Source organism: Myotis daubentonii, chromosome 6 (genome assembly GCF_963259705.1).
Source record: "Myotis daubentonii chromosome 6, mMyoDau2.1, whole genome shotgun sequence".
In the NCBI taxonomy this organism is placed as follows: domain Eukaryota; kingdom Metazoa; phylum Chordata; class Mammalia; order Chiroptera; family Vespertilionidae; genus Myotis; species Myotis daubentonii.
The window spans coordinates 87,776,750-87,800,062 of NC_081845.1; the positions used below are offsets into that span (position 1 = coordinate 87,776,750).

The window sequence follows — 23,313 nt, forward strand, 5'->3', positions numbered from 1 at the left end:
TTTGACCGGGTCTTGACAGAGCACGGGCAGGACAGAGAGCAGCAGGGGGTGGTGATGCCTAAAGACAGGGAGCTGCTAACACCCAGACCTGGAAGAACAGGGAGGGAGCAGTGTCGCTGAAGCTGTGGAAAAGGGGCACCTGCAGGAGCTGTGGCTCCAGAGGAGCAGTCCTGTCTGAACTCGCCAATCTCCCCCTCTGCTTAGACCCAGCAGTAAGCCAATGGGCAGGGAGCCTGGGTCATGGGGTCCAGAGGAGAGTCTCCGGGGGGCAGAGCAGGACTGAGCAGGCAGAGCATGGGTCGGGGGTAGGACAGGAGTTGAGGATGATGAACACAGTGTCAAGAATGCCCCAGGCAGCAGGAAAGCCAAGGAAAGGAGGGCTGGAAGGAGGCCATGGGTAACTTCTAGGGGTCAGACTCAAAGAAGCAGGTGAAGAGTGTGAATAGCAAAACATGGTACCTGGCAATGAAAGCGCAGCAATGGAAGGGGACTCTGAGACAGGCGAGGTGTCTTCAGAGCAGGTGAGACTGTGCCCGTGTGAATATGGGGGAAAGGTGCTGGGGGTGTTGTTGGAGAGGATGAGAGAAGCTGTAGGTGAGAAAGTAAGTTCCTAGGGACTGGAGAGAGAGAGAGAGAGAGAGAGAGAGAGAGAGAGAGAGAGAGGGAGAGAATGAGAGAGAGAGAGAGAGAGAGAGAGAGAGAGAGAGAGGCCATCTTGGAAAAGGAAATGAAATTTGGGGATGAAGATAGGTAGGAGGAAGATAGATTTTTGAAAAAATGTCTATTAAGAGGAAAGTAATATCAGCTACTTTTCCCAGCACTTAACAATGTGCCATCAGTTTACACAGCCAGAGACTGAGAGTTAGGAAACTCGCCCAAGGCCACCTAGCTAGTGAACAGCAGAATAACCCAAAGCCTGGGTGCCTCACCCCTACTCTGTACTCCAGGTTCTGTCTCACTCAGCCTTCCAGTCCCCACACGGTGACCCCGGGTTAGACATTTTCTCCAGCCAGAATCTGGACCGGCCCTGACCCAAGCAGGCAGCAGGTGAGAGGCCCTATGCTATGTCCAGCCCTATGATGCCTTGTACCGGGTTCAGTGCCTGGGTCCCTGCCTCTACCACTCACCTCCTCAGAGATTCCCGGCCCTGAAAGTGGACTCACTGGCCTTGGACAAGAGCTGAGGTCCTCAATTAGAATAGGTAATCGCCTCAACTGGAAGTGCCAGGCAGTGACAAATACAGAGGTATAAATACAGAGAGGGGGTGAGAGAAAGCCAAGTCTGCAAGGGGTCCGAGGTAAGAGCGAGGTTGGGGCTTGAAGGCAGGGATTTGGATCTAGGAAGGTGTGATCAAGTAAAATCAAGACAAGACCAAAGAGGGAACTGGGAAAGTCTTAAAGGGCTGCTCATCAGAAAACGACATCTGTGGGCTCTGCTATCTGAGGTTGGTGGCCAAGGCTGGGTGGACACCACCAATGACTCTCTGGAGCCCACTTCTCAGCAGGGCTGGAGGGGTTTTCCCAGGTTGGGCTGATGGCTGCCCTGATAGTCTGAGTGGTCCCAGGCCAGCGGTTCCAGCTGCACCTTTCCTGAGGCCCCTGCAGGCTGGGCGCTGGCCATGGTCCTGACCAGACTGTGGTTCTTCTCTAGCTGCTGAGGTTGGCTAGATTGGGGGTGAGAGGATAATGGAGGACCTGACAGAGGGCGAGGACGCTCATCTATTTGGGACAGCTGTCATTGGGGTTGACCAGGCAATCTCCAAGCATTCTGAAAAGGCAGCTGTGAAGTTTCAGCCAAAGTTAGACATGAGGACCACTTCATGTGTGCAGTTGAGCTCCTGGTTCTGAGGCTTCCGCAATGGTCACCATCATTTCTGGGAATACTGGGAGAGAGAGAGAGAGAGAGAGAGAGAGAGAGAGAGAGAGAGAGAGAGAGAGAGAGATCCTTAGCACCGTGACTGGCACACTCACGGCGGTTAAATGCATGCATTGGTGAATGATAACGTTCAGATATAATGACCGAGGGGAAGAGGTGGCAGGTAACTGGGAACTCAGATTTAGCAAAGAGAAAGGAGGGATTCTTGCTTGGGATGGGGTGGTGCACAAATATTCTTGTGCTTGGATATGAGGAACAGTGTGGGGAAGCACTGGACTTGGTTGGAAGGTCTGTAAGGAGGATTCTCTGAAAGGTCGGGGCCTCTGAGGGGACCTTGCTGAAGCCAGCAGCCCCTGCCTTGACTTTTCCAAACAAGTCCGATCCCCCGGGGTGTTTTGCTGGAATCTCTATGTTTAGTCTTTAAAGACCCGACCTTGTAGAAGCATATACTTTTTCAAGGATACTTGCCCTGCTGATTGTATCTAAAGGTTAATTTTAGTTCAAGCTGTTGTGACAATGGAAGCCTAAGAAGGCAGATGAACAGGACTGCTTTTTACTTCTAAAGTAGAACAGTCCCTTAGCCCTCTCTTTCACAGAAACGCGTGTCAGAGCAATCTGTTCATCCGTCACTCAGGGTCTGCTGGTCAGCCCCGGCAGAACAGGAACTTGAACCACACGTTAGCGCAAGCTAAAAGATGAGGACATTTGATATGCATGTGCTGAGAAGAATTAGTAAAGATTTCTTGGTGCCTGCCCTTTGATATAAGGTTTAAAGAAAGAAAAAAAGAAAAAGAACCATTTCTTCAGGTAGAAAGGAAGTGAGAAGAAGGGGTCAAAATGGAGCATAAATGGGCCAGAAAGTAAAATGAAGATTAATGGGACTTAAAAAAAAAATCCTCATCTGAGAATATATTTTTAAAATTGGTTTAGAGACAGGAGGGAGAGAGAGAGAGAAGGAGAGAGAGAGAGAGAGAGAGAGAGAGAGAGAGAGAGAGATCAAAGCAAGTGAAATATTGAAGCAAGAGAAAGATTGATCAGTTGCTTCTCGTATGTGCTCTGACTGGAGATCAAATCCACAACCTAGGTATGTTCCCTGACCATACCTTTTGGTGTACAGAACAATACTCCAACCAACTGAGCCACACCAGCCTGGGCAAGATTTATGGGAGTTTTGAGTTCTGCTTCTGACTAAGATGTAAGAAGCTAGAAACATTTAAAATAACAGCAAAGTCATGAAATACTTAGGTAGAAATTTAACAAAATATGTGCAAGATTTGTATGCTGAAAACTATAGAACATTGGTGAGAGAAAGCAGAGAAGAAATGAAGACATGAAGAGCTAAGCTGTGTGCATGGATTAGAAGTCTCAGGGGTGTCAAGATGTCTAGTCTCCCCTTCCCATAAAACTGCTCTGCAGACCCAATAATCCCAAGCAAAATTCCAGCAGGCTCTCTTTTTGGTGGTGGTGGGGGGGGAGGGGGGAGGGAGGGGATGAGGAAGAAATTGACAAGCTGGTTCTAAAATTTACATGGCAAGGCAATATATAGGACATTCAAACCCATTTTGAAAAAGAACAATGTACTTGGATTACCCACACCACCTGATTTAAAGATTTGTCATAAAACTACAGTGACTAGTCCAGATGGTGATATATTGGTGAAAAGATGGACACATAGATCAATGGAACAGAACGGATAATCAGGAAATAGACCTACACACCAGTCGATTTGTGACAAAGATACCAAGGCAATTTAAGGGAGAAAGGATAGCCTTCTCAACAAATGATGCTGATAAATTAGACATCTATAGGCAAAAAACCCCCAACAAAACCAAAAACCAAAAAACAAAGCAACAAAACAAAACAACAACCACAAATCATATTTTGTACCACATGCAAAATTAACTTGAAATGGATCACAGACCAAAATATAAAACCTAAAACTATAACTTCTAACAGAAAACAGGAGAAAATGTGACTTTCAGGTAGGCAAAATTCTCTTAGGACACAAAAAGCACAAATTCTAAACAAAAAAAATCAATAAATTGGACTTTCTCAACATTAAATTTTCTACCCTTTGAAAGTGATCCAGCAAGAGGCTGGAAAAATACTGGAAAATCACAAATCTGACAAAGGACTTATATACAGAATATATAAAGGATTCTCACAACTTAATAATATTGATAATTAAAAATGGACATAAGATTTAAACTAATACTTCGCCAAACGAGATATACACAATGAAAGATGTTCAACATCATTAGGAATTAGGAAAATACAGATTAAAACCATGATGAGCTATCACCATAAACCTATTAAAATGACTTAAAAAACAACCTGACAATGTCAGGTCTTGACCAGGATGCAAAAATGGTGCAACCACTTTGCAAAAACAGTGCAATGCTTCCATAAAGTTAAACACACTCACCATGTGACCTAGCCCTCCCACTGCTAGGATTTTATCGGAGAGAAATGAAAACAAATGTCCACATAAAATATCCTATATGATAAAAGGCTTATATGCAAATTGTCCCCTTGGGAGTTCGACCACTTGCTATGACATGTGCTGACTACCAGGGGACAGTGTGGAATGAAGGAAGGTCCCAGCCAGCAGCCTGGGGAAGGAAGGCCCTGGTCAGCAGCCAGAAGGCCCCGATCGGCCCTGATCACCGGCCAGGCCCAGGGACCCTACCTGTGCATGGATTTCATGCACTGGGCCTCTAGTATGTACATAAATGTGTCTGGTGGCTTTATTCACAGTTGCCCCAAACTGGAAACCACTCAAATGCTCATCAGCGGGTGAATGGATAAAGCACCTGTGGGTCAGCCACACAGTGAGATGTTATTCAACAACAAAATGAATGAACTCCCGAGAAGTGCGACTTCATGCATGTTGAATGCATTATGATAAGTGAAAAAAGCCACACTCAAAGGCGACATGCGGTGTCATTTCGTGTGTATGACGTTCTAGAAGGGGCAGGATGCTCTAGGGACAGAAGTCAGATCAGTAGCTGCCAGGCCTGGATTGGAGAGGAAGGAACTGGCTGAAAGGGCACAAGGGAATGTATTTTGGCTGACAGACGCGTTCTACATTTAGATTATGGGGGTTGATATATAGATGTATGAGGTTGTCAGAATTCATAGAACTGGACACCCCGGTGGGGCGAATTTTTGTGTATTTAGTTATATGCCAATAATGCTGAAGGGCCTTATACAGTGATCTTTAAGTGATCACTCAGGCCCTCATCCCCTAGGCCCTTAGGTCAAGGCTGGGCGGTTGGCTGTCTAAGTGAAGGGCTACCTTATTTTCACCATTAACTACCCATCTCCACACACACTCCCTGTCCATATGCTATATGCACAGTAAATATGGGCAAATAAATGAATGAAAGAACAAATGAGTGCTTGCAGGAAACCAAAGTAGACCCTGAGGATGGAGGGCAGCATTGGGCTCCCAGCCTCTCCTGCACCTGTGCCAGCACGACTCAGCTTCCTGCCGCTGGGAGTTGCTTTGCCTCCCCCACCCCGTCCTGACTCACACGGCCATCTCACCTGGCTCACCCTTCATAGGACCCGAACCCCACCCCTCCCAGATCTCCAGAAGATATCATGTCCTGTCTTCTCCCATAGGATGGTGAGCAGTTCAAGGTATATGTGTGCACAAAATACTGGTCATGTGAGCATGTGCCCCCGGGAGGCGCTGGCTGTGCTAAGGAGGCCAAACTTGGGCAGGAGAGTTCAGGTGGCAGAAAAAATGTTCCCTCTTGCAGACAGCCCATTGTTTCTTCCCTGATACCTAGAATAATGGCACTAGTTAATTGTGCTGAGTGCTTGCTGTGTGTCCTGCTAACTAGGATAACGGTATTAGTTAATTGTGTTGAGTGCTTGCTGTGTATCCTGCTAACTAGGATAATGGTACTAGTTAATTGTGCTGAGTGCTTGAAGTGTGTCCTGCCAGCTAGGGTAACAGTACTAGTTAATTGTGCTGAGTGCTTGAAGTGTGTCCTGCCAGCTAGGGTAACAGTACTAGCTAATTGTGCTGTATGTTTGTTGTGTGTCAGGCCCTGTTCTAAAGCACTTTTGCCTGTGGAAGTCCATGTGATGCTCCTAGTAACCCTGTACGCGGTTATTATTCTCATTTCACAGGTACAGGAAGGGAGACAGAGGCTGTGACTGCACACACAGGAGGTAAGAAGTGACCTAAAGCCACAAGTCTGGCTCCAGCCCGAGTTCTGCATGCTCCACACCGCGGGGACACCAGCCAGAGGGAAGGACTAGAGGGGCTGGGGCGGGTCCTGGCTTCTTCCAAGAGGAGACACTTCTCCAGCCCTTGGAAGGCTGGAACCAGAGGACGCAGGCAGTGGCCCTGGAGGAGGGCCTGACCCCGGCTGTGTGGACGGGTCAGTGATCCCCGGCGAGGCTCTCAGCCTCGGACCCTGCCCAGCCCCAGCCATGCGGTGACCCTGGCTGGCATAGACGGAGGGCTGGCCTCTCGGAGGTCTGCAGCAGCGGCTCCTCCTATCCCTCCTCCCCTACCCGCCACCCCTCCCTGAATCACAAAGCCAGACCCCAGTCCTGACTATTGCTCAACCCCCAGGAGCCAGTTCCTGTGGGCAGCGCCTGACTGCCCGACCCTCTCCTTTCTGCAGTTCAAGGGAAAGACGGGATCTTGCACAAGGCACTCTGCGTCTGCCTCCGCCAGGGCAGGCTGCCATGGGACCTCTTGGGCTGCTCCTGCTCGTCCTGCTCTCTGTCACAGGTAGAGTCCCTCCCTGCCCTGCCAAGGGCTTCTTTCCTTCCCCTCCCTTGAGTACCTGGCAGGTGGGTGGGTGGGGGGGAGCACTGGGCCGAAGGAGGTGCAAGTCCCCTCTCTTCCCACTGCCCCACATCCTCCTGCTCCCCCCGCAACCCCCGGGCATCAGAGCCCGCAGACTCTGTGCAGGGGCAGGTGTGAAGGCTGGCGGGTTCTGGCCGCGTAGGAGGGGAAGGAGTTCTGATGGTGGCATCTCCAGCACTAGCTAGTGGCTGGGGGAGTTTGGGGGCACTGGTAAGAGCCCCAAAACTTATGAACCATGTAAGCATAGGACTAGCCCCAGAGGAGTGGCAGGGGGTGGTGGTGGTGGGGGGAGAAGAACCTGGGGCTGAGATTCGTGTCCTTTGGGTGCCCCCTCCCAGGCTCAGAAGGTCCTTCCGTCCTCAGCCCTGGGAGGGAGGTGGGAGGGGGGCAAATATTTCTGTCTGTCTGGGATTGGCACCCCTGGTTCTTGCCCACAACAGTCTTTCCTCCTTGGGGGAGGGGTGCCTCTCACTCCCCAACAATAGGCAAACCTGGGTGGGAGGAGCCTGTCCCGATGGAGACTGGCTCCTGCAGTTTATCAGCTGGGGGGCCTGGAGGAGGGGGCGCCGGCCTAGAGGCAGAGGGGTGAATGGGGAGACGTGTGGAGGGGCCGCTGCTCACCAGGTCTCTCTGGCTCCAAAAGGCAGGCCACCAGCCCCCCAATCCTAGCTTTCAAGTGTCTGTCCCAGATGGTTGAAGATGGGGTGAAGGGAAAAGGACCAAGAAGGGAAGTTGAGGCAGAGGGCTCCGGGTGGCTCCCCTGCAGCCCCTGCCCTGGAAGTGGATGGGTGCTCTGAGCCCATCTCCCCCACCCCAAGGAGGACCCCAAAATAGCAGCCTCGTGTCTCCCCCAAAATAACTCTGAGACGAGTCCATCCTGAAAGGGGAACAGAGCCGCAGAAATAGGGAAGCTGGAAGCTAAAGGTCAGAAAGAGCAGAGCGCAGAGCCTGCCGGCGTGGGCGTGGGCAGTGGCACGGGAACAACATGGCCAGCGTGGGGTGCTGCCCTCCCCCGTGGAACCAGCCCCAGGCCCGAGGGGGTCCCCAGCCATCTCTCTTGGGAGGGAGTGGGGTGAGGCGAAGCCTCGTTTCATGTGATGGGGAGAAGATGTGCAGAAAGAGCTGGAGGGGCCTCTAAGACCCAGAGTTTTTGGAAACAGGCCCCGAGAGGGTCCGTTACTTCAGCAGAACCACCCTCGGGCTTCCAGGGACCTGGGAAAGCCCCACCGAGGGCCCTGTGGGTGGCTGTGCGGTTGGTTGCTCACTGCCCACCCGACTCCTCTGTCCAGATGACAGAGGCAGACCCGGACTCGGGTTTCATGGCTCCCAGTTTCCCACAAACACAGCCTGGGCTGCACCCCCTTCCTCCAGCTTCTCTAAAAACCCAAGCCCCGTGAGGACAGGATTTCTGTCTCTTTCATTCACGGCACATAGTAGGTGTTCAATTAATACTTGATAAATGAGTGAGAGAGTGAAGGAATGTCTCCTCCCCAGAGCTGACCCGAGGCCTCAACACCACGGTGCTCCGGGGCCTGGCAGGCCAGTCCCTGCGCGTGTCCTGCCCCTATGACTCCCGGAAGCACTGGGGGCGCCGCAAGGCCTGGTGCCGCCAGCTGGACGCCGAGGGCCCCTGCGGGCGGGTGGTGAGCACCCACAGCTCCTGGCTGCTGTCCTTCCTGAAGATGCGGAACGGGAGCACGGCCATCGCGGACGATGGGCTGGGCGGCACGCTCACCGTCACACTGCGGAACCTCCAGGCGCAGGACGCCGGCCTCTACCAGTGCCAGAGCCTCCGTGGGGGCGAGGCCGACACCCTCAGGAAGGTGCTGGTGGAGGTGCTGGCCGGTGAGTGGGCAGCGGGCGGCCCCTCAGAGGCGCCCAGGCTGGGCCCGTGTGGTGGATGTCTGTGCACAGGACCCCCCTCTGGGGCCCGGGGCCCTGGGAAAGCCCCACCGAGGCCACCGTGGGGGGCTGTGCAGGCTGCTCACTGCACCAGGAGCCACGGTTCCACCCGGCTCCCCTGTCCAGACCACCCCCTGCATCACCGTAGGAGGGGGACCCATCCCTAATTCGCACAGGGCACCACCTGTGGTCCTGCTCCCATGCCCATCGGTGGGAAGCGAACACTGTAGGGGTCCTGAAGGAGTAGGAGGAGATTCCTGAGTTCCCGCACCCATCCACCCAGGGGACCTACCGGCATAGATTCAGCACCAACCAGGTGCAGAAAAACAAGCAGGTGCAGAAAGGAACGGCCGTGTCCCTGGGCAGCGTGCTCACCTCTGTAATCCCTCATCTTTAAGTGGAGATGATGGTGTCAGTCCTGCTGACCTAGGGCTCCTGTGAAGCACATGGGAGATGCAGCTAAAGGTGCGGGTGTGTGTGTGTGTGTGTGTGTGTGTGTGTGTGTGTGTGTGACAGCCCCGCCCCAGCCTCCGGCTGTGAACTGCCTGGCATCCTCACCCAGGCTTGCCCAGGTCCTCCCGACCCAGAGCTTTGCCTGGGGGATACCCTCCAGGGAAGCCTCTGGCAGGGGTTGGGGGGAGGCAGAACGTGAGTGTGCCCTAAAGGAAAGATCTAAAGGAAAGATCGGGGTCACCATTCCTTTTCTGACTCTCTTCTTCCCGGCTCCTCCCCCAGCATGTGCTTTCTCATGGGAACGAGGTTCCAGGGTAGCATTTGTCTAAGGAGGGAGCTTAGGGGCACTGTCTGCCCAGACCCCAAGCCTCACTTTCACCATCTTTCTAAGTGGGAAGAGGGAGTAGGGGGTGAGGACACAAAAGTTCAACCTTATCTGGGTCTAAGGCCCAGCCGACTCCCTAGATGGTGGCAGAACAATGATAATAATAATAACAATAACTCAAGGCTGGTGGCTTAGCACTTCACGCAGGACTTGCAAATACATCCATTATTCCACCTGATCTTCCCCAAGACCCCGAGACTTACTGAGCGCTGGGAGGTGGTGGGCCCTGCGAAGGCTGTTCCCCTGAGTCCGCAGCACTGTTACTGAGGGGGGCTCCTAACTGCCCCACTTCACAGGCGAGGGAGCGGAGGCTCAGGGGGCTAACAACTTGACCCCCACAGGCCTCACCCCACCCAGGAGGTCCTCCCCAAGGTCACCGGCTCTGTCTCCACAGACCCCCTCGATGGCCAGGACCCCGGTGAGCTCTGGACCCCCGAGCAGTCCCAGAGCTTTGAGGACGTCCAGGTGGAGCACAGCATCTCCAGGTACAGTGACAGGTCTCCCCTAAGATCCCGCAGACCCCGCCTAGCAGAGGGCCAGGGGGTGGGGCCTGCGGGTCCCAGGACTAGGGTCCAAGGCAGTCAGAGCGTAAAGGGCTGGGGATGGGTCTGTCTAAACAGGCTGCCGGCCTGCGTGTGTTGGCCTGACTTCCAGGCGCTAAAACGTTGAAATTCTTTCACAACAGTTTGTAAATAGCGGTGGCTCCAAGAATCCTGAATGGTCAGCCCCCTGCATCCCCACAATCCAGCAACAGTGAAGTTTTAGTGCTTCAGTACAAAACTGGGGTCCCCAGATCCGCTCCTTGGATGGGATCAGGATCCATTCTGATTGGCTCATGTCTGTGTACTGTATTAAACATGTTAATATAACCATGGAGCACATGTGTGCCCCTCCACACGCTCACACACCTCACACCGTCCACCACGCAGGGCAGACACTGTGCAGCGAGGGAGGTGATGTGTTGCGATGCACTCGGCAGGCAGGCCCGGCCTAGAACTCGGGTCTCCTGACTCCAGGCTTCCCGAGCCGCACGGAGCTCCATCCCAGGGGTGGGTAGGTGCGGGTACTCTGAGCCCCAGAAGCTCCTGGTGTCTCCCCATCCTTCTCTGAGGCCACCCCGAGGCCTCCCACATGCTCTCCTTGTTCTCCAAGGAGCCTCCCGGAAGAGATCCCCTTCCCACCCACCTCCATCCTCTTCCTCCTGGCCTGCATCTTTCTCGGCAAGCTGCTCGCGGCCAGCGCCCTCTGGGCTGCAGCCTGGCGTGGGCAGAAACAGGGGACACCCCCGGCCAGTGGGCCTGACTGTAGCCATGACCCAGGTGACCAGCTCCAGACTGTGGCCATGACTGGTGAGCTTGGAGAGCAGTGCGGCTGGGCGGATGGGGCAGAGAGGGCAGACGGGACACAGAGGGCGAGGTAGGGAGAGAGGGCGTGGTGGCTGAGAGGGGTGAGGGAGGACTCCGTGTGTTGCAGGGCTGAGAGACACCTGAGAGGAAAGGACCCCACGTGAACAAGACGCCTGGAGAGGTCTGCGGGAACCACCCTGCCTGTGCACTCGCCCCTCGGCCACCAAGACTCCTGGTTCTGCTTTGGCAAAACACCACTTTGCCTGTCCTCTGCTTCCCCGGGCCCAGGGCTGTGTGTGTGTGTGTGTGTGTGTGTGTGTGTGTGTGTGTGTGTGTGTGAGATGGACAGCAAACATTCTCACAAATAAATCTGAGACTTCATGTTTAACTGGTTGTTTGGGGCATCACGGAGTTCTCTTTTGCTTCAGGGCTAGGAGAATAAATCTCAATGAGGAAAAGCGACTGGCTCATTGGGACCTAAGACCTTAGGGTACCCTGTCCCTCCATTCTCACAGGCTCCAAACCGGCCATCTCTGTTCTCTCTCCCTTTCCTAGAGCTAACTGCCCAGTCCTGCCTCCTCTGGGGTTTCTCTAGCCTGGTCTCCCTCTCCTCTTCTTGCCTCCTGTCCAGAAGTCCCCAGGATCACTGCTGGCCTCCCTGCCCCAGCCTCCCTCCTCCCATCTCACCCCACCCACGCCCATCCAGCTCCCAGCTGACTCATCCCTCTTCTCCCTGGAGCTGCCCTTTCATCACGCTACTTCCCTCCAGGACTTGAGTCACAGAGGGCAGCACCCCAGAACCGGGAACTCCTGACCAGAGCCCCTCATTGCACAGAAGGGAAACTGAGGCTCACAAGGGTGAGGGTTACCCAAAGGTCCCAGTAGAGCCTGGAAATCCAATTGCACTTGGTGTTCAAGGTGCCATTTCCTCCAGCTCAGTCATTTAGTCAACAGATCTTTTCTGTGCCAGGCATTGGATACAGAGCAAACAGAACAGGCAGTGATGTCGGCCCACGAGGAGCCGAGTTCTAATGGAGGGAGAGGAGCCGACAGTAGACAAGTCGGTCAGCGGTCAGGGGTCCGGGGAGTGCAGAAGGGCCGGGCCGGTGCCGTTCTAAAGGTGGTCAGGACACTCTCCAGCAGTTACCGGAGCGTCACCACGGGACACAGCGACGCCCTCCGAGAAACGTAGCAGAAGAAAACACACGTCCACACACACACCTGTACAGAGGGCTCACAACCATGTGGTTCCCAGGTACCAAGAGGAGAAATAACCCAAATGTCCACCACCTAAAGCACGTCCACCCACACCATGGACATTATCTGACAACAGGAACGAAGCGCTGACAGCCACAGCGTGGAGGAACCTTATGATCAGCGCATGGAGCCGGTCACCGCATCGTACAACCCGTTGCTGGGACATGTCCAGAAAAGGCAAATCCACAGGCAGGAAGGAGATCGGCGGTTGTTGGGGGTGGGGAGTGACTGTGCTAAGGGATTGGGTCTCCCTCCTGGGGTGATGACAACGTCCTAAAATTGCGAGTGTTCTAAAAGCCACTGAGTGGCACACATGCAATGTACAATTTAAATGGATGGAAAAAACATAAAGGTGTCAGAGGCAGCGCGGTGGCAGGTGAGGGAGTGAACCTCCGCTCTCTCGGTACCCACACCCGCCAGGCCCCGAGCGAAGGGGAGCCCTGGCCGAGACCACCCGGGAGGGCCGCGGGGGCGAGGAGGAAAGGCCTCCTTCACATCCGGGGCAGGAGCTCCCGCCCGCCGCCACGTGGCTGCTTTGCTGCTAACGGGGGCTGGGCGCCTGGGGCCCTGAGTCCCGGGTGCAGCCTGGGAGCCCCTCCAGCCCCGCCCAGCCCCTCCTCGTCTGCTCCCCGGTGAGGCGGCTCCACTGGTCCCATCTGTTTCCCTGGCCTCTGACTCGGGCAGGGAAACTTCCTCCTCATGTCCCCAGGCAGCACAGGACAGAACAGACTGGTGGAGCCCAAACTGAGCCTGGTTCCACCTCCCGGGCGCCCCTCCCCAGGCACCGCGCTGATGCGATGGCAGGGAGGCTGCTGGGCCGGGGCGGGCCCGGGGTGCAGGCGGACCTCTCCTCGCCATGGGACTCTCTGGGGGCACCCTGGGCAGAAGGGGGTCAGATACTTGGGTTTCAAACCTCAGCTTTGCCTCCTACTAAGAAACTTTAAGCAAGTTCCTAACTCCTGAGGCTCAGGGTCCTCTTCTATTGAAAACAAAATAAGTTACCCACCTGGCTACAAAATAATATGGGATGTAAATTGCCATTGAAAAATAAAATTTAAGCAAAACCAAACCACTCCAGCTTCCCCAGGGAGGAGGAGAGGACGGAAGCAAACCTTGCTGGAGCTGAGACGGTCTCTTGGCGTATTCGCTACTCACCCACCTGGACACCCTGGTCGGGGGAGGCCCCGGCCAGGCAGGAACGGGACATCTTCACAAAGAACTGTCTCCCCAGCAGAGCGGAGAGTGCATTCCTGAGACAAAGTGTGATCGAATGAAGAACTGCTTGGAGAACAGGAAATCTGGTGAATGAAGAACACTAAGAAAGAAAACTTTAAAAGCCAGTAGTTGAAGGGATGGAAGAGAAAGATGAGGCTATCTTCCAGAAATCAGAATGAAATGGACCACAAGAGAAGGAAAATAAGAGAGAAAGGGTATGAAAATGAATGCATTAGGTTTCATATCCAACTAATTAAGGGGTTCCAGAAAAACATTGGAGGGGGGGCGGGGAGAAAGAAAACGGGGGAGTAATTATCAAAGAAATAATGCACTTCCCAGAACTGAAGCCTTGGGGCCACCTCAAAAAGGTCTCCCAGCGGACCCATCAAACAAGACAGGCCCCGCCCACATCAGGTGGGGCTTCCTGTCCTGAGGTGGGACCCCAGGAGAAGGACAGTCGCCTGAGAGCTGGGGACCATGGGCAGGACACTCCCTCCGTCCCTCCCAGCTCTGCATCCTCAGAGTCTTTGTTTGGAAGACCCCAAAGTCATCTTTCCTCCTTCCCTAATGCCCTCCAGCTGCCTTCATCCTCCTCCTTATTCCTTAGCTGGCCAGCCTGCCCTGCCCAGCCCTGCCTTCTGGGTGAGGTCTGTTCCTGAGCCCTGAGCCAGCCAGGGTTAGGAGGCTCCTTATCCCCACCCATGGAGGCCCCACCAGTGTCTGTCTCCCACCCCGTGGTCACCGAGAGCCCCATGTGACAGAGGCAGATGTTTCCTGCCCCAGGGGAGTGCTGTGTCAGTGCCCAGCAAGGCCCTAGCCAACATCTCCCAGCCCAGCGATGGGTCCCAACCTGCTCCTGCTGCTGCTCCTGGGACTAGCAGGTGAGGTTCAGAAGGTGCCGAATTCTGGGCCCCCTCTACCCTGCTCCATGCCTAGAAATCATTGACATGATTGTGGCAACAATACTGCGTGTAGGGCCTGAAGGGGTCCCTGTGCCCTTAGGCCAGTGGGTGGGCTGGGAGGTTCCCCCAACGCCTGTCTAACACCCCTACGTCCTTTCCTTCCCTAGGCCAGGGCTCCGCTGGCAGCCTCCCCGAGGAGCTGCAGGCGCGGGTGGGCAGCTCCATCCAGGTGCACTGTCACTACCGACCCCAGGATGGCAGGGCTCGGAAGGTGTGGTGCCGGTTCTTGCCGGAGGGGTGCCAGCCCTTGGTGTCCTCAGCCGTGGACCGCAGAGCCCCAGGGCACAGCCGCACCTTCCTCACGGACATGGGGAGTGGCCTGCTGCAGGTGGAGATGACCTCCCTGAGGGAGGAGGATGCCGGGGAGTACGGCTGCGTGGTGGAGACGGCCACTGGGTCCCAGACAGTGCACAGAGTGGCTCTGGAGGTCCTCCCGGCAGGTGAGTTACCTATCCCAGGCAGGTGAGTGCCTATCCCAGGCAGGTGAGTTATCTAGCCCAGGCAGATGAGTTGCCTATCCCAGGCAGGTGAGTTATCTAGCCCAGGCAGGTGAGTTACCTATCCCAGGCAGGTGAGTTATCTAGCCCACGTCGCCAACATCAGACCTGCCCTTCCCACTCCCACCTGCAGCCCCTGGGTCCTTGAGGGTGGTGGCCGCTGGGGGAGAGGACTTGGGAGGGGACATCCTTCTGACAGCTCTGCAGGGAGCGGAAACCAAACTGGGTGAGCATCTGAGATAAAACAGCCAGTGCAGCCCCTCCCCCTCCTGCACAGGCAGGTCCCCCAGGAAGGTGTGGCCTCTTCCGCACCCAAGGCCTGGGCCTCCTGGGAGAATGAGGTCATTTTTTTCGTAGAAATGTCTTAAAGTTTGAATTCAGGCATATCAACTTGAATTACTCTTTTATATCATGCAGGTTTTTGTAAATTCCTGTAATAATGGGTTTGATGGCCTGAAATATCTTACTTAATTCTCTCAGTCCTCACGGAGCACCCAGTCCCTGCTCACCCACAGGCGGGTTACGTGCAATGCCTCAACTACCCCAACCACCCAGTCCTAAAGTGTCCGCAGTATGGAAGCGAATATTCTCCACCCTAATTTCAGTAGGGAAAGCACTTTATTTTTATAGGTTTAACTCACAAAGCCTACAGCCATCTAACATCTAAGCATCAATTTAAAGAAAAATTTAAAGTGTTAAAAATTTTTCCCAGTAAGATGGGCTGTTGTGAAAAAAGCTGTTCGGAGGGAAAAACGGTCAGCCAGCAGCTGCTGGGGCAGAGAATGCTGCTGCTGACGTTCTCTTGCGGCTGCCGACAGTATTCGTTCCCAGGGCTGCCTTTTCTCAGTGCTTTGTGCCAATCCCCAAACAACAACATGAAGACAGGCACTTTCCTTCTGCTTTCCCCGCCTGTTAATTAAGAAGGTGATGAAGTTGCCATGAGAATCCCTCCTTGCTGGAGTCCATAATCAGCGTTTTCTGTTATAAATACACCCCTGTTTGTCCTCGTCACCTCTGTCCCCTCCTTCCCTGACATGCTGAGGTCTGGGAAGTCAAGGTGATAACTCCTTGGCTGGGACAAGACAGAGGCACCGGAAGAGGGGCAGGGAGGCGGGACCTGCAGTGGCAGGTGTGGCCGACAGCCAAGGTGGAGCCTGGTATCCAGGGAGGATGTGGGGCAGCTCGGACAAGGAGCTCCAGGGAGGCCCACCCATGGGGGCTTAGAAGGCACATGCGGCCAGAGTGGGCCTCAGCACCTCCATTCCCTGGTTTGGCCTGGGGTGGGGAGTAGACACGGTGAATCTCCTGAGAACGGGCGAGGCTCCCATCCCAGAGGCTCTAGAAGGACTGGCCAGGCCCCCCAGGCAGATCACCGGGCTCAGAGGAGCCAGTGCTGCCTCCCTCAGTTGAGCACATGGTCACCAAACTGAGTCTCAGGGTCCGAGCAGGTCCCCCAGCAAGGTCAGTTGGCATGTATCACCTTAGGGCTGACCCTGGAGTTCCTCAGACCCTGAGGGCAGAGCTCGGGGGTGGCTCAGTGGCCTGCAGGGGCCACGAGGCGGCAGGGGTGTGGAGAGGCCTCGCAGGCTGTGCGGAGGAGCCCGTGTAGAGCCATGCAGGGGAAGCGGGTGGGCGCTGGAGCAGAGGGGTGAAGCATGAGGAATGCCATCCCCTGGCGCCCAGAGTGCATGCCCCTAAGGAACGCCCCAGCCCCTTCTTGTGTTCCTTTCTCCTCAGCTCCGCCCCAGCGCTCACCACTCACCCCCACAGGACCATGAGCCCTGCCTACAGCGGGTATGTGCTCATTAAATATTCCTTCTGCTCAGCTCCTGACCTGGCAGAGGAAGAGGAGGAAGAGGAGGAAGAGGAGGAAGGAGAGTTATACAAGGTTGGCAGTGAGACTGACGCCCCCTCCTCAGACCCCCTCGGCAGTGCCAGCCCTCTGGGGCCCAGCCCGCATGAGAAGAGGTACAGACGGGACCCTGGGTGGCTGGGACAAGGGTGGAGGTGAGGTTACAGCTTGTTCAGAGCCCCAGAGGAAATCCAAGGGAACCCTATGCTTTTTTCCTTTCCTGGGGAACTTCTGATCAGGTAGGTAGACAGACAGACCTCTTCGTTCAGTTCAACAGCGGTCCCTTCATCCCTCGGGGTCCACAGCCATCGTCCCTCGATAATGTCTCTAGTCTGCCCCGCCCGAGCCTGTCCTCCTCGCTCCATTCCAAACACCTCCTTCTCCCAGCCATGGCTCCCCAAGAACTGCACCCCGAGCTCCTGCTCAGGAGTCCTGGCCCGCAGCTCCCAGCTAGTCAGGGCCCAGCTCACCTGTCCCTTCGTGTCCCTCAGCATCCTCTTCATCTGGGGCTCTGTGCTCCTGCTGAGCTTGCTGGTGGTGGCGGTGGCGCTGCTCGCTGTGGTGGCCAGAAGGAAAGGTAGGTGGTGGTCCATTCTTCTATCCCAGCATGGCCCCCCTGGGCCTGTCAGCCGGTCTGTAGACCAGCCCGGGAATCTAGACCATCCCCTACAGAGGCATTGGCAAGTCTGCCCAGACTCTGGCATTCCCATGGCTGAGGGGTGGAGGGGAGGAAGGAGTTCAGTGGGAGCAGGCCAGGGGGAAGACAGGAACTGGAAAGGGTGGGAGAGTGGGACTGGGGACAGGGGACTGGAGAGGTGGGGAAAGGGCTGTGGAGTTAGGGTGGGTGTCTAGGCAGGTTTGGCCGGGAGCTGTGGAGACATCAGGTGGGCGGGGAGTCAGGGCAGGCCGCGTGGGGCTGTGGGTCTGGGGGGGAAAGGTTCAGTGGTGGGAGTGGGGAAGGTGAGCCTGAGGTTTCTGAGGGGATGAGGGCTGGGCTTTCAGCCGGCACAGGAGGCGGACTGTGCTGCTGTCCTCTGTGTTACCAGGGAACAGGCGTGGCGTCCCTGGCCAATCCCACAGCAGCCGAGGTCCAGGCATGGTAAGAGGGAGGCCTCTGCCGCTCCCAGCCAATTTGCCCAGGCTCTCCGCCAGCCACGCTCCCTGAGAGGTGCCAGGTTGATGGGGTGGAGGGAGGACTGGGACCCAGTTGGGCTCCAAACCATTTTCTGAATGGTCCTTTGAAAATCCTTTGTCCTGCCAAGGAATAATATTGATGCATGGTCCCACCTTCCCAGACTTGGGGAAAAAATTAGGACTTGGAAATCTTCAAGGAGTCCTCTTGCCCGCTGACATATTCAGGATTCCAGAGAAGAGGCAGCGTGGTCCTGGGCTTTGCCCCAGGGGGCTGGGGCCGAGGAAGGCGTGCTCTGCCTGATTTGCCTGCTTTTTCACAGGCGCTCTCCTCAGTGGTCCACACCGATGACTCTGGACTGGCTGCAGATGTGCCGTCGGACGTACCATACGTCAGGCTCGACTCGCCACCTTCCTTTGACAGCACCACCTATAGCAACCTATCTCTTGAGCCCCCGTCAAGGAAACCCCCAGCCCCAGCCCCATCCTCATCGCCCCCTCTGCCTCCTAAGGTCCTGAGCTGCTCCAAGCCTGTGACGTATGCCACGGTCATCTTCCCTGGAGGGGACAGGGCGGGAGGGCCCTCCCGGGAGCTAGCGCAGGATCCTCCTCAGGGCCAGGTACTGCCGAGCTGAGCTGCTCACCATGCTGTGTGCTCACAGAGACCATCAGGGTTCTTTCTGTGCGCCCACCAGCCAGCCCGTGCCCTGCATCCTCAGTGTGTCAGAGCAACTAGGGACTTTAGGGTCCAATCTAATGTCTAGACTTCTGACCTGCAAAGTGATGACTGGTGTGACCCGGGTGTCTTGGGGGAGCCTCCCACGCTGGCACCTCTGCCGTTACACCACTGGGCTAAATAAACTCTAAATGATGATCTATGCTTTCTTGGTGGTTGAGGGGAAAGGAAGGGCCTGAGTTTGACTATTTACTTGGCCTGTGAACTGAAAAGACTCGAGTTGGTGCTGCGTGATCTCCTGCCTGTCCTGTCAGGGGCGGGGGTTTCATTCCCTGGTCTGGACATGGCAATGCAGTTGAATTCAAGGGGCACAAAGAAGGCTTTTTCAAAAGTATGTCCTGCCTTCCTCATGATATCTGAAAGTAGAGATTCATTTCCTTGCAGCTAGAAATCTTTTCTGTTCCTGCTGTACACCTTGTAAACAAATGACATATTCTGTGTGACAATATATGAGAGGAGGGGGGGTAATGATTCAAGGAGACTCAGGGTGTGAGAGAGGGGGCTGAAAAGAAGCAGGAATAAGGACAGAAGTGGAAATATGCATCAGTATTATTCCTGAATTTTCAAATGCCAGGAGAGAAGGCTCTTTGCAGACCTTGAGCAGAGCTGCCTCTCTCTCTGGGTGACTATCCAGCACTATTCCCTTTGGCCAGAACTTGGGAGCTTGGGCAGAGCCCAGTGGAGAAAAGGCATGGGGGAGAGGGGCATGGACGGTAAGGCTGTGGTCATGGTTAAGTATAAATGAAAGCTAATCTAGGCTGGGGGTGGAGGGCCTTTAAGATTCTGTTTAGGATTTCTCCTGAAACAGTTCAATTTGAAAGCATTTGCCCATATTGAGATGACTTAAGTGGAGAGGAGGAGGTGCTCAGGAATCCAGTTTTCTTATCAACATAGAGAGCTAGGCGTAAAGAGTTGCCACCATCTGGAGGGACCCTAGCTTGGTTTAGGCACCTCAGGAGAAGGGGCAGAGCAGGGCTGTGCCATGGGCTCCAGCTATGTAAGCCTAGTGGTGCTATTTTTAGAGAGCTCTGGCAGGATGTTCTGAGTGTCCCTGATAGAGTCTCAGTCGGTGACAGAAGCTAAATTTACTTCTAACCCTTGTGGAGGCAACAGTCCACCAATCACTAAGCCTTCATTTTCCCTGGCTAAGATGACTGAGGACTTGCCTGGTGGGGAAGTGAGGGGGTAAAAGGTGGGGGGAGAATGAGGGGGAAGGGCAGAAAGAAGTCTAAAAAGATCTCTTCTGGGTAAAACTTACCCTGACCTAAATGTATTTTGAACTTTTCAGAACCCGACAGAGGCAAAAGCATATTTAGCAGTACAAAGGAAAATACAAAGGAAGAGGATCAACTGGCTGGGGGAGAGAATGAGGGGGAGAAGAGGGAAGGGAAATACATTAATTCCATCATTGCTCATGATAAAGGAATTAAAAATTAAATTAAATTAAATTAAATTAAATTAAATTAAATTAAATTAAAAGTACCCATTTAATATAACAAAAGACAGTGGTGAAATAGAGGGAAAAAACATAAGACAAATAGAAAACGTAAGATGGCAGGCATAAATCCTACCTTATGAGTAATTACATTGAATGTAAACAGATTAAACATTCCAATTAAAAGATAGAGATTGGAAGATGAATTAAAAACTACATGATCCAACTATATGCTGACTATAGGAGACAAATTTTAGATTAAAAAAACACACGTTGGTTGGAAGTTAAAGGATGGAAACATATCATGCAAACTAGTTAAAGAGACTTGAAATGACTATATTAATAGCAGATCAAATAGATTTTAAGACAAAAATTTTTACCAGTGACCAAAGAAGTATAGTTTCTAATGATGATGGAGTCAATCCATAAAGAAGATATCTATAACAATAAAAGCATAATATGCTAATTAGACCAGACAGCCAAACAACCTGCCGGAAGTCATACGGAAGTCCTTTCAGATGAAGCCACAGCAGTGGGGCTGAGGCAGAAGTGGTTAGGGGTGGTCAGGCAGACAGGCAAGCAGTTAGGGGCGATCAGGCAGGCAGGCGAGTGGTTAGGGGCAATCAGGCAGACAGGCGAGCAGTTAGGGGCCATCAGGCAGGCAGGCAGGCCAGTGGTTAGGAGCCAGCGGTCCTGGATTGTGAGAGGGATGTCCAACTGCCAGTTTAGGCCTAAACTGGCAGTCAGACATCCCCCAAGGGGTTCTGGATTGTGAGAGGGTGCAGGCCAGGCCGAGGGACCCCACCCTATGCATGAATTTCATGTACTGGGCCTCTAGTAATAATATAAATATATGTGTTTCTAACAAAACTTCAAAATACTTGAAGCAAAAACTGACAGAACTAAAGGGAAAAATAGACAAACAGTAATAATAGTAGACTTCAAGGTCCCATTTTCAATAATGGATAGAACAAGTTAAGTGGAATATCAACAAGGAAATAGTAGACATGAACGACATCATAAATCAACTAGACCTAACAGACACCTGTAGAACACTCTAACAGCAGCATGTACATGCAGCATTCTCCAGGACAGACCATATGTTTGACCATAAACAAGTCTCAATAAGTTTAAAAGATTGAAATCATACAAAGTATGTCTTCTGATCACAATAGAATGAAGTTATAACTTTGAAAACTAACAAATATGTAAAAAATTAAAACATTTCTAAATGCCCTGGACAGGTAGCTCAGTTGGTTGGAGCATCGTCCTGTACACTAAAATGTTGTGGGTTCAATTCCCAGTCAGTCAGGGCACATACCTAGGTTATTGGGTTCTGTCCCTGGTTGGGGCACATATGGGAGGCAACTGAGCAATGTTTCTCTCTCACACCTATGTCTCTCTTTCTCTGTTTTTAAGACCCATTGAAAAAAGATTAAAAAAATTAACAAACTTAGCTAACTGGCCAAGAAAAAAAGAGAAGACTCAAATTACAAAATTAGGAATGAAAGTGGAGGAAGAACTACTGACCTTATGAGATAAAAAAAGGACTATAAGGAATACTATGAACAACTGTGTACCAACAAATTAGATAACCTAGATGAAAAAGACAAATTCCTAGAAAGACACAAGTTACTAAAACTCACTCAAGAGGAAATAGAACATCTGAATAGGCTAGTAACAAGTTAAGGTTTAATTAATTTTAAAAATTTCCACAAAGAGAAACCCAGGCTCAGATGGCTTCACTGGTGAATTCTACCAAATACTGAAAGACTTTTAAAACCAGTCCTTTACAAACTCTTCCAAAAAATAGAAAAGAAAGGAAGGAATACTTCCCAACTCATTCTACGAAGCCAGTTTTACCTTGATGCACAAACTAGACAAAGAGATCATAAGAAAACATCCCTTATGAATGTAGTAGACCCAAAAATCCTCAACAACATACCAGTAAAAGAAGACCGAGAAACAAATAGAAAGGATTATACGCCATGAAAAGGACCAAAAACCACATGGTCATTTCAATAGATGAAGAAAAAGCATTTGACAGAATTCAACACCCTGTTATGATAAAAACATTCAACAAACTAGCAGGAATTTTTCTTAACCTGATAAAAGGCATCTACAAAAACTCACAGCTAACACCATACTTAAAGCTTTCCCCCTAAGACCGAGAACAATAAGAATGTTAACTCTTGCCACTTGTATTCAACATTGTACTAGAGGTCTAGCAAGTGTAGTCAGGCAAGAAAAGGAAATAAAAGACATCCAGATTGGAAAGGAAGAAGTAAAATTATCTTTATTTACAGAACATAATCTTGTACACGGAAAATTCTAAGGAATACACACACAAAACCTTAGAGTTAGTAAATGAGTTCAGAAACGTTTTAGGGTACAAAATTAATATATAAAAATCAGTTTTATTTCTATACACTAGCAATGAATAATCCAAACCTAGGAGTTTGGGTAAGGGGGCCTGCGGAGTGACTACTAATGGGCACTGAGTTCCTTTCTTGGGGTGCTAAAAATGTTCTGGACTTAGTGGTGATGGTTGCACAGCTTTGTGATGTACTAAATTGCACACCTTGAAGGGCTGAATTTTATCTCAATAAAATTCTTTTTTCCCCTCTTTAAAAATAGTTTGCTGTTAGAAAACATTACCATGATATAGCACATCAAATGAATAAGGAAAAGAAACGTAACTACATCTGCATAGATGATAAAAAGGCTTGATAAAACTCGACAAAAACTCATCAAGAAAGTTTACTTCATTCACATGTTAGTAATTATCTTTTAAACTAATACTTTTATTAGAGTGGTTCAATATCGTATGTAAGATTATATTGCTAGTTACAAACTAGGAGGTAGAATTAAACCTTTGTTGGTTTCTAATCAATGTTATTACAATATCAAACAAATTATTCTGTGTATGTGGAGAATAAATTTCAGAAAAAGGTGGTAAAGAGTGGTATAAAATGTGTTAGTTTTTAATTAATTAATTAATTAATGTATTTTTTTTATTGATTTTAGAGAGAAGAAGGGAGAGGGGGGAGAGAGAGAGAGAGAGAGAGAGAGAGAGAGAGAGAGAGATCGGTTGCCTCCCGCATGCACCCTGACCAGGGATAGAACCCAAAATCTAGGTATGTGCCCTGACCTGGAATTGAAGCCGTCACCTTTTGGGTACAGGATGACTCTCCAACCAACTGAGCCATGCTGGCTAGGGCTAAAATTTGTTACTTTTTTAGAATAAAAATTACAGATTTTCTTTGTTCTTCATTGTTTTTCTGTTGTTTTGAGTTACTGATCAAGAATATGCTATGATGGAATTTGCAATAAAGGATGATGAAGGGGTTTAGAATTTTTTAACTTTATTTATTTTTTTTAAATATATTTTATTGAGTTTTTACAGAGAAGAATGGAGAGAGATAGAGAGTTA

General features: G+C 51.9%; 2 protein-coding genes across 3 annotated transcripts; both read left to right on the forward strand.

The window, feature by feature from the left end:
• The first annotated feature begins 5,916 nt into the window (after window positions 1-5,916).
• On the forward strand, window positions 5,917-11,188 carry TREM2 (triggering receptor expressed on myeloid cells 2). Of its 2 annotated transcripts, XM_059701755.1 has the most exons (6): window positions 5,917-6,060; window positions 6,522-6,631; window positions 8,204-8,554; window positions 9,844-9,934; window positions 10,602-10,798; window positions 10,923-11,188. In XM_059701755.1, exons 2-6 carry the CDS (start codon window positions 6,586-6,588, stop codon window positions 10,937-10,939), a joined length of 702 nt encoding a protein of 233 aa, XP_059557738.1. In that variant the 5' UTR covers window positions 5,917-6,060; window positions 6,522-6,585; the 3' UTR covers window positions 10,940-11,188. The 2 variants fall into 2 exon arrangements, with proteins under 2 accessions (XP_059557738.1, XP_059557737.1); XM_059701754.1 differs by having other exon boundaries at window positions 5,917-6,631.
• Window positions 11,189-14,035: 2,847 nt separating this feature from the next.
• On the forward strand, window positions 14,036-18,583 carry TREML1 (triggering receptor expressed on myeloid cells like 1). The gene is made up of 6 exons (XM_059699672.1): window positions 14,036-14,148; window positions 14,337-14,669; window positions 16,553-16,694; window positions 17,070-17,155; window positions 17,625-17,677; window positions 18,033-18,583. Exons 1-6 carry the CDS (start codon window positions 14,106-14,108, stop codon window positions 18,342-18,344), a joined length of 969 nt encoding a protein of 322 aa, XP_059555655.1. The 5' UTR covers window positions 14,036-14,105; the 3' UTR covers window positions 18,345-18,583.
• Window positions 18,584-23,313: the final 4,730 nt, after the last annotated feature.